The sequence below is a fragment of the Pelobates fuscus genome, chromosome 3 (genome assembly GCF_036172605.1).
Source record: "Pelobates fuscus isolate aPelFus1 chromosome 3, aPelFus1.pri, whole genome shotgun sequence".
NCBI classification, from domain to species: Eukaryota; Metazoa; Chordata; class Amphibia; order Anura; family Pelobatidae; genus Pelobates; species Pelobates fuscus.
Window position 1 is genome coordinate 340,311,781 of NC_086319.1, and position 13,516 is coordinate 340,325,296.

At 39.7% G+C, this 13,516-nt stretch overlaps 1 protein-coding gene across 1 annotated transcript in view; it reads left to right on the forward strand.

Moving 5' to 3' along the window:
• MYZAP (myocardial zonula adherens protein) overlaps positions 1-13,086 on the forward strand; it is a 97,081-nt gene extending 83,995 nt beyond the window's left edge. The window contains exons 11-15 of the mRNA XM_063449101.1: positions 128-233; positions 1,009-1,092; positions 4,951-5,051; positions 11,485-11,520; positions 12,595-13,086. Coding sequence (XP_063305171.1) covers positions 128-233; positions 1,009-1,092; positions 4,951-5,051; positions 11,485-11,520; positions 12,595-12,706 — 439 coding nt within the window. The 3' untranslated portion in view covers positions 12,707-13,086. The remainder of the gene's footprint in view (positions 1-127; positions 234-1,008; positions 1,093-4,950; positions 5,052-11,484; positions 11,521-12,594) is intronic.
• The last annotated feature ends 430 nt before the right edge of the window (positions 13,087-13,516 follow it).

Sequence of the window (13,516 nt, forward strand, 5' to 3'; positions counted from 1 at the left end):
AGCGGCGTTAGTCTCTGAGTAAGAGATTAGCCATCAGGCCTCTTTTGTAGGGTTCGATTACATGTTAAAATGAAAAAATGGTGTGATGTGTTATAGTCATTTAACATTTTGATATAATTTCTTTCAGGACTCAGCATTTAGAAGAGGCTGCAACCAGTTTACGTGAGCGTATTAAACACCTGGATGATATGGTCCATTGCCAACAAAAGAAGGTTAAAAGCATGATTGAAGAGGTGAGGCTTATAGGGACAAACAATTGCTTAATCCCTTCCAGGAAGAGGTCAAATAACAGCAGGAAATCGTGATAATGCTTAGCAGTACACACAAAGTGGATGGGTTCATGTCTGTCCGAATTCTTAAAGGGACACTCCTGACCCCTAAAGCACTTTAGCTTGCTGTCAAGTATTATGTGTGAAGTATGTGTCCTTTTTTATTTTACAATAAGTACAGATTTTAAGAGAAATTTACACTTTTCTATATTAACCTTCACTTTTATATATTAACCTGAATAAAATAGTTTTTAGAATTACCCCAATGAAAAACAAAAATGCATAATTAAAAACATGCATGGCTTCATTGGGGTTATATCTACTAAAAACTAATAAAACTGTATTATTTTTAATTTTTTGGGCAGTGTTAATGTCCCTTTAAAATCAGTATTTCAAATACAAAATATTTGAACTTAGTCTTAAATAGATACTTTCAGACACTATGCATTTACAAAGCTGATTATGTAACCCAAGCCTTCATCCTGCTTGGATGAAACGTGCTGCTAAATATAATATAATTATAACTACATACAACACAATGAATTATCTATTTTCTCTTATTTTGGAATAACCAAACTGTACCTAGAATTATTTTCATTCACTCTCATTACAATTGACCCTCCTATTTTCTTTTGTTTACATTTTTTAAACCAGTTAAATGTTGACTCATATTTTTGCCATTTCTTTTCAATAAAAACAGTTTGTTAAAATTCTGTTCTATTTCGTTTATATTATGTAGATTGAGCTTCTAAGGAAAAAGGTCCACTACAAAGATTTGCTCATCCAGCAACTTCTGGAAAGAATAGCTTTTCTAGAAGGAGAGGTAAGAAATAAACAATTAATGTATTGATTAAAAGCATTAACTCTTTCAGTGCTGGGTGCATGCACTAAAAGAGGAAAATTTGTTTGACATAACACACACATGCACAAAACATCTGTCTGCATTTATAAATAGTACAAAATAGTTTTTGGTAATTTCATCAGGTGAAAAATCTGCACAAAATTATTTACAAAATTAAGTGAGAGTCTCATTATTTGGTTTGGAGCCTTTATACACCGCCTGGCCAAAAAAAGGTCGCCACCCAAAAAAAAAAAGTCACACACTCTAATATTTCGCTAGACCGCCTTTAGCTTTGATTACGGCACACATTCGCTGTGGCATTGTTTCAATAAGCTTCTGCAATGTCACAAGATTTATTTCCGTCCAGTGTTGCATTAATTTTTCACCAAGATCTTGTATTGATGATCGGAGAGTCGGACCACTGCACAAAGCCTTCTCCAGCACATCCCAAAGATTCTCAATGGGGTTAAGGTCTGGACTTGGTGGCCAATCCATGTGTGAAAACCACTTAACACTCTTTCACAATTTGAGCCCGATTATTCCTGGCATTGCCATCTTACAACATGCCCGTGCCACCCGGGAAGAAAAAATCCATTGATGGACTAACCTGGTCATTCAGTATATTCAGATAGTCATCTGACCTCATTCTTTGAGCACATAATGTTGCTGAACCTAGACCTGACCAACTGCAGCAACCCCAGATCATAGCACTGCCCTACAGGCTTGTGCAGTAGGCACTAGGCATAATGGGTGCATTACTTCTTCTGCCTCTCTTCTCACGTCGATGCACCCATCACTCTGGAACAGGGTAAATCTGGACTCATCAGACCACATGACCTGCTCCAGAGTCCAATCTTTATGCTCCCTAGCAAATTAAAGCCTTTTTTTCTGATTAGCCTCACTGATTACTGGTTTTCTTAAGGCTACACAGCTGTTCAGTCCCAATCCCTTGAGTTCCCTGCGCATTCATTCTACTGTTGTTTTTCTACGATTTTCTACGCCGATCGCGATAAATCAGGATTTTTTTCCGACCACATTTCTTCCCCGAAGACAATGGTTCCCCACTATCCTTCCAGTTTTTAGTAACGTGTTGGACAGTTCTTAACCCAATTTTAGTAGTTTCTGCAATCTCCTAAGATGTTTTCTCTGCTTGATGTATGTCAACATCTAACATCTTTTCCACGACCACGGGATATGTCTTTTGACATGGTTGTTTAACAAATGAGAAGCTACTCATTGCATCAGTTGGGGTTAAATAACTTGTTGCCAGCTGAAAGATTATCACCCATCCAGTAACTATCCAATAGGAGACTCTTACCTATTTGCTTGTTTAATCCAGGTGGACACTTTTTTTGGGCCAGGTAGTGTATATATACACTGAACAAAATTATAAACACAACACTTTTGTTTTTGCCCCCATTTTTTCATGAGCTGAACTCAAAGATCTAAGACTTTTTCTATGTACACAAAAGGCCTTTTTCTCTCAAATATTGTTTACAAATCTACCTAAATCTGTGTTAGTGAGCACTTCTCCCTTGCCGAGATAATCCATCCACCTCACAGGTGTGGCATATCGAGATGCTGATTAGACAGCATGATTATTGCACAGGTGTGCCTTAGGCACAATAAAAGGCCACTCTAAATTGTGCAGTTTTACTGTATTGGGTGGGTTCCGGGGGGTCCGAAAGCCAGTCAGTATCTGGTGTGACCACCATTTGCCTCACACAGTGCAACACATCTCCTTTGCATTGATCAGGTTGTTGATTGTGGCCTGTGGAATGTTGGTCCTCTTCAATGGCTGTGTGAAGTTGCTGAATATTGGCAGGACCTGAAACACGCTGTTGTATACGCTGATCCAGAACATCCCAAACATGCTCAATGGGTGACATGCCCAGTGAGTATGCTCGCCATGCAAGAACTGGGATGTTTTCATCTTAGAGGAATGTGTACAGACCCTTGCAACATGGGGCTGTGCATTATCATGCTGCAACATGAGGTGATGGTCGTGGATGAATGGCACAACAATGGGCCTCAGGATCTCGTCACGGTATCTCTGTGCATTCAAAATGCCATCAATAAAATGCACCTGTGCTCATAGTCTATAACATATGCCTGCCCATACCATAACCCCACTGCCACCATGGGCCACTCAATCCACAACATTGACATCCACAACATTGACATCAGCAAACCACTCACCCACACAACGCCATACACGCTTTCTGCCATCTGCCCTGTACAGTGAAAACCGAGGTTCATCCGTGAAGAGAACACCTCTCCAAAGTGCCAGAAGCCACCGAATGTGAGCATTTGCCCATCAAGTTGGTTACGACGATGAACTGCAGTCAGGTCGAGACCCCGATGAGGATGACTAGCATGCAGATGAGCTTCCCTGAGATGGTTCCTGACAGTTTGTGCAGAAATCCCTTGCTTATGCAAACCGATTGTTGCAGCAGCTGTCTGGGTGGCTGGCCTCAGACGATCTTAGAGGTGAAGATGCTGGATATGGAGGTCCTGGGCTGGTGTGGTTACACATGGTCTGCGGTTGTAAGGCCGGTTGGATGTACTGCCAAATTCTCTGAAACGCCTTTGGAGATGGCTTATGGTAGAGAAATGAACATTCAATTCACGGGCAAGAGCTCTGGTGGACATTCTTGCAGTCAGCATGCCAATTGCACGCTCCCTCAAAACTTGCGACATCTGTGGCATTGTGCTGTGTGATAAAACTGGACATTTTAGAGTGTTCTTTTATTGTGGCCAGCCTAAGGCACACCTTTGCAATAATCATGCTGTCTAATCAGCATCTTGATATGCCACACCTGTGAAGTGGATGGATTATCTCGGCAAAGGAGAAGTGCTCACTGTAACAGAGCTTCCTGTACCCCGGCTGGGTACCTCCGCCAAGGACCGCTTCCTAGCTGGAACAAGGGAAAAACCTCAGCGCTTCTGCCCCCCAGTCACCGTGACTCGCCTCCATTCTCTTATGAGTGTGATAATACCTATCATATTTTTGAGGTTGTTGGTATCTTTGGCTTCTATTTCTCTGTGGGTAATAGAAGCCAAACAGGGCACTGAGAGACAGGAAAGGTAAGTATTTAAAGCCTGAGCTTAATTCTGATTGGATAACTTCCAATCAGAATTAACAATCACACGTGGGGGATATCTATACCCCCCACTGTGATTATTGTGCTGTAGCTTTAATGCCGGGTCACGTGAGTGACCCTGGCGTTCAGATAGAAGTGCCGGCTCCCAGCGTGCAGCGTTATACATGCTGCCGCTGGGAGGAGGAGAGGAGGATGCGAGCGGCGTGTCAAGAGGAGAGGACGCCGCTCGCTGACAGGTAAGGGGAGAGGGGACCGTGGGCGGCGACGGACCGAGGGTGAGTGCTGCAAGATAGTCCCCAAACCTAATGTGGAAACTCAAGATGCTCTGAATTTTAACTCCTATCACATGTAGCCAAGCTCTGATGGGAGTGACAGTCCACAGCATCTGGTGGTCACCGTCCACAGGTGTAGTGCTAAGCAATGTGGAAACGTAGCATTAACATTTAATACCTCTAACACCAAGTTGCAGGGAGATTAGGAAACTGTGTTATTGTGGATGAAGCAGTAATGTCGCTGCACTCTGTCATTCAGTGTAGTGTTACTAAAATACCAATTTATACCTGAAATGCGCTGTTTTCAGTGGGCTCTTTTAAAGACACCTAATCTGATCCAAATCCAGATTATATATGTTCAGGTCAGGTTAAGATGTTCGTGATAGACTGTCTAACATGAGTTTTGCATATGTGACGTAGATTGCACAAATAATTAACTAGGACTTAATATTTGATATTTATAGAATACAGAATTACAAGACAAGATGGACTACCTACTGGCAAATCAGCCAAAGACCAGCACAGAAACCAAAGATGCAGAAACAAGTTGTAATCTTACAGACAGGTACCATATGACAAGCTTTATCAGTATACCCCTGGTCTAAAATACAGGGACTCTATCATGTTATGTGTTTTACTCAGTGTTCTGTCTTTTATAGTAATTAGAAGTATTGTGTGGTTTTTTTCCCCTCTATATTGTTGATATATTGTTTTGTAAACATTATCCCAAATCAACACATGTAGGTACCATCTGAATATGAATACTAGAATGGAGAGAGAAACTAAATTATTATTATATAGTTTAAATCAGGGGCGTTGGAAGGATGCAAAAGTACCTGGGACTTGTGTAAAAAGAAATTAAATAAAAGTAGCATTTCTTGGATGTGCCAGGCACGGCCAACTTTACCTTCATTTAAAGAACTACACTGATCCTTCCACTATTCCCCTAACAACGACCAGACAGCCTCAATATCATCAGTAGCAACCCAAATTCACCCCTTGTAGCAAACCAATATCCACCACAAACCCCACACATCCTCGACACCCTCCACAGACACAACCTTTCTCCCCATATGATTTAAAGCCACTCTTATCCCCAATATAACCCACAATACACCTTCTCCTATATCACCCTCAGGCTACTTTACCCTTTCTAACCCACAGCCCACCTACCCCAATATAACCCACAGCCCACTATCCCCAATATAACCAACAGCCCACTATCCCCAATATAACCAACAGCCCACTATCCCCAATATAACCAACAGCCCACTATCCCCAATATAACCCACAGCCCACTATCCCCAATATAACCCACAGCCCACTATCCCCAATATAACCCACAGCCCACTATCCCCAATATAACCCACAGCCCACTATCCCCAATATAACCCACAGCCCACTATCCCCAATATAACCCACAGCCCACTATCCCCAATATAACCCACAGCCCACTATCCCCAATATAACCAACAGCCCACCTTCTCTTGTATAACCAAGAGTCCACCTTCTCTTGTATAACCAAGAGTCCACCTTCTCTTGTATAACCAAGAGCCCACCTTCTCTTGTATAACCAAGAGCCCACCTTCTCTTGTATAACCAAGAGTCCACGTTCTCTTGTATAACCAAGAGCCCACCTTCTCCTATATCACTGTCAGCCTACTTTACCTAACCCACTAGCAAAACACAGGGCGTTCTTCGCACTATCACAGCTGTATTCACCACTGCTAGAATTGCATTAGCAGAGATTCACGTAAGAATAAGCATGGGTCTCTTGATCGTTTGTACACATCTGACACACATTAATGTATCAATCATTGAAATAGCATAAGTATAAAAACATTTATGGGCAGGGCATGAATACTGGTTAGGCAATGCCAATCTAATCTCTAAACAAAAGATAAGAGATACTATCCTAAACCTGAATATCTTTAAATTATGCCCCATCACCCCCATTTTTTAAAATCAAATTTAGTTGATACCATATATACGTTGTGTTTTATTAGGTTCAGATATTAAATGTTTAAATTTCTTATATATATATTTTAATTCTTTATTTATACATTGGCATTGCAGCGGTGAATTGGCCAAAGCAACTTTCAATGTTCAACAGATGTTACATTAAACAGGCATTATATAATGACATGTGATATGGTACATATTGTGTTTACAGTACATATACAGCGGGTATCATATTGAGGTTTTTTTCTTGTGAGCGTAGCTTATTGAACAATCAGCATACATTTGTTTCAATTCTGGTTTAGGACAATGTGTAGAATAAAAGCTATTTTGCTGATAAGATTATAGTAAGTTTGCACCTCGACAGAACATTTTGTTATACTTTGTATTAATTTTCAGCTATAGCAACAGTCACAGTGTTTGTCTTTTTTTCACAATTTACTGATGGATGGCACAGATTTGAGAATTTGTCCTTGGGTGCATGTCAGTTCCAAATTCCTTTCAGACACAAACAATTTCACGAAAAGAATAGTGCATTACTTTGAATCTAAAGAGATGAACAATTAAATTTTTGTGTGTGGTGGAAGCAGCAGCTGAGCTGTTTATGGTAATTTATACCAGCAGCATGACATGTGATAATAAATAAACCATTGTTAAAAACTGCACATACCTGTTCTACTCCATTCTTGTAACACCCTTATTGTACATTTTCAGTCTGTATAGAATACATTCTCTTACAAACCGGTATATCCTGCATTATACAAATTAGCCCTAATCACAGGCTGACAAAAACATTTCCTCTTTGAAATACCTGCCATTCCTTTATTTATTATGTCAATGATGGGTTTATCTGAATTATTCAATAGTTTATTTTTCCAACCAAAATATTTTTTAGGGATAGAATGTTTTTGGCCTGCCTATAATTGTGAGTTGATGACATCATATACACCTTGTACTATGTGACACCGTCATCTGCTGCTTCGTGTTACTCAGAAAGATAGTCTACACTACACCCACTAAACACTCCTGACAGATTTCAAAACCAAATGTTCTGCTCTACATGACATATGAGCAGTTTAAATGGTCTGTTCAGCAATAAGTGCACAGAGGTAAATTGGGAAGCTAGTTGCCACTTGCAATATGTAGGCCTAGGGAGGTGACTTGGAAAACTTGATTTGGAAATAAAATCCAGTTTTGCTATTCACCACAAATAATGTTTTATGTGATTATTCCCTAATGTAAGAATTGTCATCAATTCAAACTGATTTTCAAAATCAAGTCTATGCTTCCGGTTTGGCTACTTTGGCCTTAAATTTGAAATTCACTTTTCATTCATTTTGTCATCACCAATGACGTGCATGCCTCTTCCAAAGTGGGCATCTCAATTCAATGCCAACCTATGAACAAAGTCCTTCTAAAGAGCTCCTCCGTGGGTAGGCCATGCTGGGAGAGGTTGTTGTACAGTAAGGTCCATAAATATTGGGACATCGACACAATTCTAATCTTTTTGGCTCTATACACCACCACAATGGATTTGAAATGGGATGAAGACATGAACAAGATGTGCTTTAACTGCAGACTTTCAGCTTTAATTTGAGGGTATTTACATCCAAATCAGGTGAACGGTGTAGGAATTACAACAGTTTGTATATGTGCCTCCCACTTTTCAAGGGACCAAAAGTAATGGGACAATTGGCTGCTCAGCTGTGTGTGTTATTCCCTCATTATCCCATTTACAAGGAGCAGATAAAAGGTCCAGAGATCCTTTCAAGTGTGCTATTTACATTTGGAATCTGTTGCTGTCAACTCTCAATATGAGATCCAAAGAGCTGTCACTATCAGTGAAGCAAGCCATCATTAGGCTGAAAAAACAAACCCATCAGAGAGATAGCAAAAACATTAAATCCATTGTGGTGGTGTATATAGCCAAAAAGATTAGAATTGTGTCGATGTCCCAATATTTATGGACCTGACTGTATATGCTGTTTTTGGTGTTGTATATGTGGGGGTAGGCTGCTTGTGTTGTTGCATGTATGTAAAGATGCTGCTTGTGATGTTGTATGACTGTGGGAACACCGGTGGGAGAAGCTGCCTGTAGAGTGTGTGTTGATTGGGCTGTTTGTTGTGTAGTATGTGGAGAGGGCCATTTGTGGTGTAATGGGGAAGAGGTATGGGCTGTTGTTTGTGGGGGGAGGAAATGGGGGCTGTTGTTTGTATGGATAGGGGTGGTAGTGTGTGTGGAAAAAATAATGTATTGAGTGCGTGAGTCAGAATATGGGCTATAGTGTATGTTTCTTGGGATAGAGGATATAGTGTGGGGAATAGAGACTGCGGCATAGAAGTATGGAGCTGTAGTGTAGAGGATGAAGGTGGCTGTAGCATGGGAGATTGGAGCTGTAATGTAGAGGTGCAAAGGGGCTGTAGCATGGGATAATGGAGCTGTAGAGTAGGGGCTATAGGAGTTATATGTATATTGGGATAGGGGCTGTAATATAGGAGAGGCTAAAGAATCTGTAATGTTGTGTAGAAAGTGATAGGAGCTATAGTTTAGAGGGGGCATGGGCTGTAGTGTAGAGATGGATGGGGGATTGAAGTTGTGGTTTAGGGAGATGGAGCTGTAGTGTAAGGCTATGGCCTTTAGTGTGAAGGAATAGGGGATAGTGTAGATGTGTAAATAATGGCTGAAGCATAGGGGGGTAGGAAAAGTAAGTATATTGGGTATATTGAAAAAATATATATTTTAAAAATAATAAAGTTTATTCCTGCCTCCCTCTTGCTTACCTTGTGCCAGGTTGGGGGTAAGTTGATGCCTGGTGGTCCGGTGGGTTCAGTTTCTGGGTGATAAAGACCATCAGGATAGCACTGGGTTAAGAATCAGAGCATTCTGTTGTAAGCTGTGACAACACTCTGATCCATTACAGGGAGCTTTACACATACAATCTTGCTAGGCCCCCATGGTGGCCCACTGGGTGTTTGCCCAACGGACAGTGGACCAGCATCAGAGACAGTATATCTCTGATGCTGGCAGGATGCCCATGAGACCAGAGCCTGGGATTGGCTTCCCACCTCACTACACCTCTGGTGGGTAGTAAAATCAATTCTTATCTGAATTGTTTAGTGTGTAGCAAACATGCATATAGTAGAGTATTGCCATAAGTAGGGCTCTAAATGTGATTTACATGTCTTCCTGTGGCTCTGTTCAAGTCTTTGGATCAAATATGAATAACAACAAATCTAGGCTTCGATTTTAACAGGTGACACAAAGAAGCTGAATTTACATAGCCCAACTCAACCATTCTTTGCTTCTCATCAGCAAAGGCTGTCCATGTCACTCATTAAATCCTCCCTCTCCCATTGACAGACAGTTTCCAGAGATGCCCTATATCTCTGGAACTCACTGTTAGGGAAGTTCAGTTCTCTCCTCCACTAACCATCTTAAAAAAAAACAACAAAAAACTCGCTCAAAATTCATCTCTTTAAGGCTTTCTACCCATTCCAATAACCCAAAACTCTAATACTAATATAATATATAATATATATATATATATATATATATATATATATACACACACACGACCGCTACCACTAGACAACCCATTCTCTTGTCCTAATTTACTATATGGTATTTGACTTCTACACAACCTTTTTTATGCTGACAATTCCCTTTTCCTTCATTATATTTTTTATAAAGCGCTATTATTGTGGTTTTTTTTATAAAGCAGTAACTTATTAAAGCACTATACAATAGGGAAACAAAACATTATAGCAAGTGATTGCAGCAAAAGAAATTTGACATAGAGGAAAGCGATGATGTCCCTGCTTGCTCACATGTATTCAAAGTCCCTAAGACCCAAATGTATCTTTTCGTTTCCGGTTTCCAGGCAGAGCTTATAGCTGTTCTATTTTATTGAAATGCCTATTTAAAGAGCTATTTACAGCACTGGCTTCCAGCACTGCAAACAGCTCATCTAAATGTCTGGGGCCATTAAAAAGGTCCCTCGGGAGAGGGAAGGGAGCACATACAGACTCCAGGAACCATGACCACTTCAAATCACCATTGAAGTGCATTACATGATTGGTTTTCAATACAATTCCTCCCTCTCATGGCATGCTTGTTATGTAGATATTCAATTTATGCATATCGCCACCCTCTTCTTTATTCTTATATGCAGTGTTTTCCATAAAAATTATTTAATTTAAAAAAACATTAAAAAAAAAAACAGAACACCCCTGCACACGTATTCCAATTTATGGCACTTATAACAAATATTATGTATTCATTTTTTAATAAAAGTGTTAGCGCAGTATTAACTGAAGGAGGATCAGAGACAAGAGATTTCCTGTAAAAATACATGTAAATGAATCTTTATATGTTACATATTGTCTATATGACAAATTAATTTGATTGTAAATCCACCCTGAAACACCCGTAAACCCTAAGATGAAAAAGAAATGTAAATTCACTCAAAGTGACACCCTATCCCTCCATGTTAATGGATTATATAGACAGCATATTCAGAAACAAAATAAAAATATTAATTAAAAAAACAACCTTTGGTATTCCTGCATTTGCTGCACATCCCATGTTTTTGAGGTCTGCTGATATGTTGGCTGACCCTAGCACTCTCATTATTTTCAGCAGGAGGTGAGCATTTAGCTTTTCCCCTGCACAGCAACTGGGCATAAAATTATGCATTTAATTGTTTTAGGAGATATCAATTAAACATTTACCTCATCTTCAGTATTGCCGATGCCATGATTTTACTGGGTCCATTCCACTCCTCATCTACCCATATGTCCCTTATTGGGAACTTATGCATCACAACTACAAAGTCTGCATTAAGTCACTGGATTCCTATACTTCGCTAGCAAAATGTGTTTGCCCAAAGCATAATTCCCTGTTACCTTTTGCACCATAACTATGTTTCCACTAAAATGTGAGCTTGTATCAGCAATGTCCTGACCACCTCCTGCAGCTCAGTGAAATAAGATCGTGGTTTATAAATAAAAATGAATAATATGTTTCTGCTTGTTTGCAGTGTGCCAGTAACTACACCTACAACGCAAGCCTTAGGGTAAGTACCACAGTAACAAAGGCATTTTCAAAAGTATTATAAAAAGCAAAGGAGATTTGGGAGTTTGGGAACGCTCCACTTGTGTTTATACTCATGTGTTTTCAAGGTTATGGAGGAGAGAACAGGGGCCTAACAATTTTTCTTTAGTGAGCACATGGCCATTTGGAGGATTGGTCATCATCCTGACCCTCTACCCAAAATGGAAGTGGACTGGCATCATCTAGTTCTAGTACATTACTTTCGAAGGAAGGAAGATTGGTACATAGCTGTAGGAGAGGAGCTGGTATCCACATGCAATGCCATTCTGTTCTACTTTAATCCATACTGTAAACATAGGGGGGAGCCTGATGCTACATCTAGTGTAGATGGGGGAACTCAGAATTCTAGCATATTGCATTACTCACAATCCACTGCATACGGGGTGTAGCAATAAAGGGTTAACTGTGCATATTGCCCAGCTAACATGTTGTGTCCCAGCCAATAGGGTGTCCTGTCCTCACAATGTTATAATGCCCCAATCTCCTATGCTAGGAGATGTGGCGCATGAATTGGTGAGGTGGGTCCACATCACAGGATTATAATTTTATTTAATGCTTTGTCCACTGATCGCCTGAGTTTTTTTTATTTTTTTTTATTTCAGTATACAGATTACTTGGTCTTCAATGTCAAATAAACATAGAAAGTCAAATAAAATGTAATCAGGGTGCTGTGTAGGTCTGGATTTCTATACTTTGCATGGGATTCTGATAATATTGTATTTTACCAGACACTGAATTGCTCTGAATCAAACTTGCACAAACAGGCTTATTACCATTTGTGCATCCAAACTGCAATGCAGAGGTATTTTCAGAACTTGGTTCAGAGAATAAACCATTTTGCATCTTCCAGCTATGCACATATGTGTGAAGGACAAGTAGATAGGTGAATCTTATAATATGACAACCTCTGCATGCCATCTGTTATGAAGAAGTTAATCAGTATTTGCCCTTCCTTTTATTTGTGTTGATGAAGAATTGATATATAAAGGAAAACATATTAAAAAAAAGTCATTATCACTTGTTTATCATTTTCTAGCAGCACCGATGATGCCAGCAGCACAGAAACTGATGCCAGAATTGCTGTGCAGAGATCATACACTCCTTATATGCGAGTTCTACAATTAAGTATGAAAAATAAAGTGTCTTAAATACTGGCTCCACTTGGTTCCCCGAAGATGAGGAATCACGACTCCGCAAATAATCATACACCTATTTCTCTGGCACTTGAATGGCTAAAGACTATATTTTATGTAACAGTGTAAAATTTGTCATTGGCAAAAGTGCAAACCTGTAACCTCCAGGGTATCAAGGAGGGAAACCTCTCTACACAGTGCCCTGACACCAACTAATAGTCTGCATCTCCATCTAAATCATCACTTGCTAAGATAAAATGTCTTTATTTTAGATGTGGGCCTTGAACTGCCTGGTTATGGGATTGTAATCGGCAGCTTTGGCAAAATCAGAGAATTGTTATGTTAAACTTCTGCTAAAATACACGCTGACATAAACTAACTGCTCATGACAGTATTTTTAACCCCTTAAGGACACATGACGTGTGTGACGTCATGATTCCCTTTTATTCCAGAAGTTTGGTCCTTAAGGGGTTAAACAAGCTAAAGGACACACTAACTTTTTCATATATGAGCCTATTTATACCTGTAAATTCACTGAATTAGACCCCAGCCACACCAAAAAGCTATACATAACTGCTTGAGACCTTGGGGTGTGCAATGTCTGTGTGAAAATGTTTTAGATTTAATTAAAATAAACAATCAGAGGCCTTAGAACAACACAGTAGTACTAGTACCTATTTTCAAATGTGCCCATCTCTTCAATTTCACATTAAATACGGGGCAGATACATTATACTGGATACATTATACATCTTACTGTAATTATTCACATCACCAACTGAATATTGGTAGCTTGTTAATGTTAATTTTTTTTTTTTTATGTCAA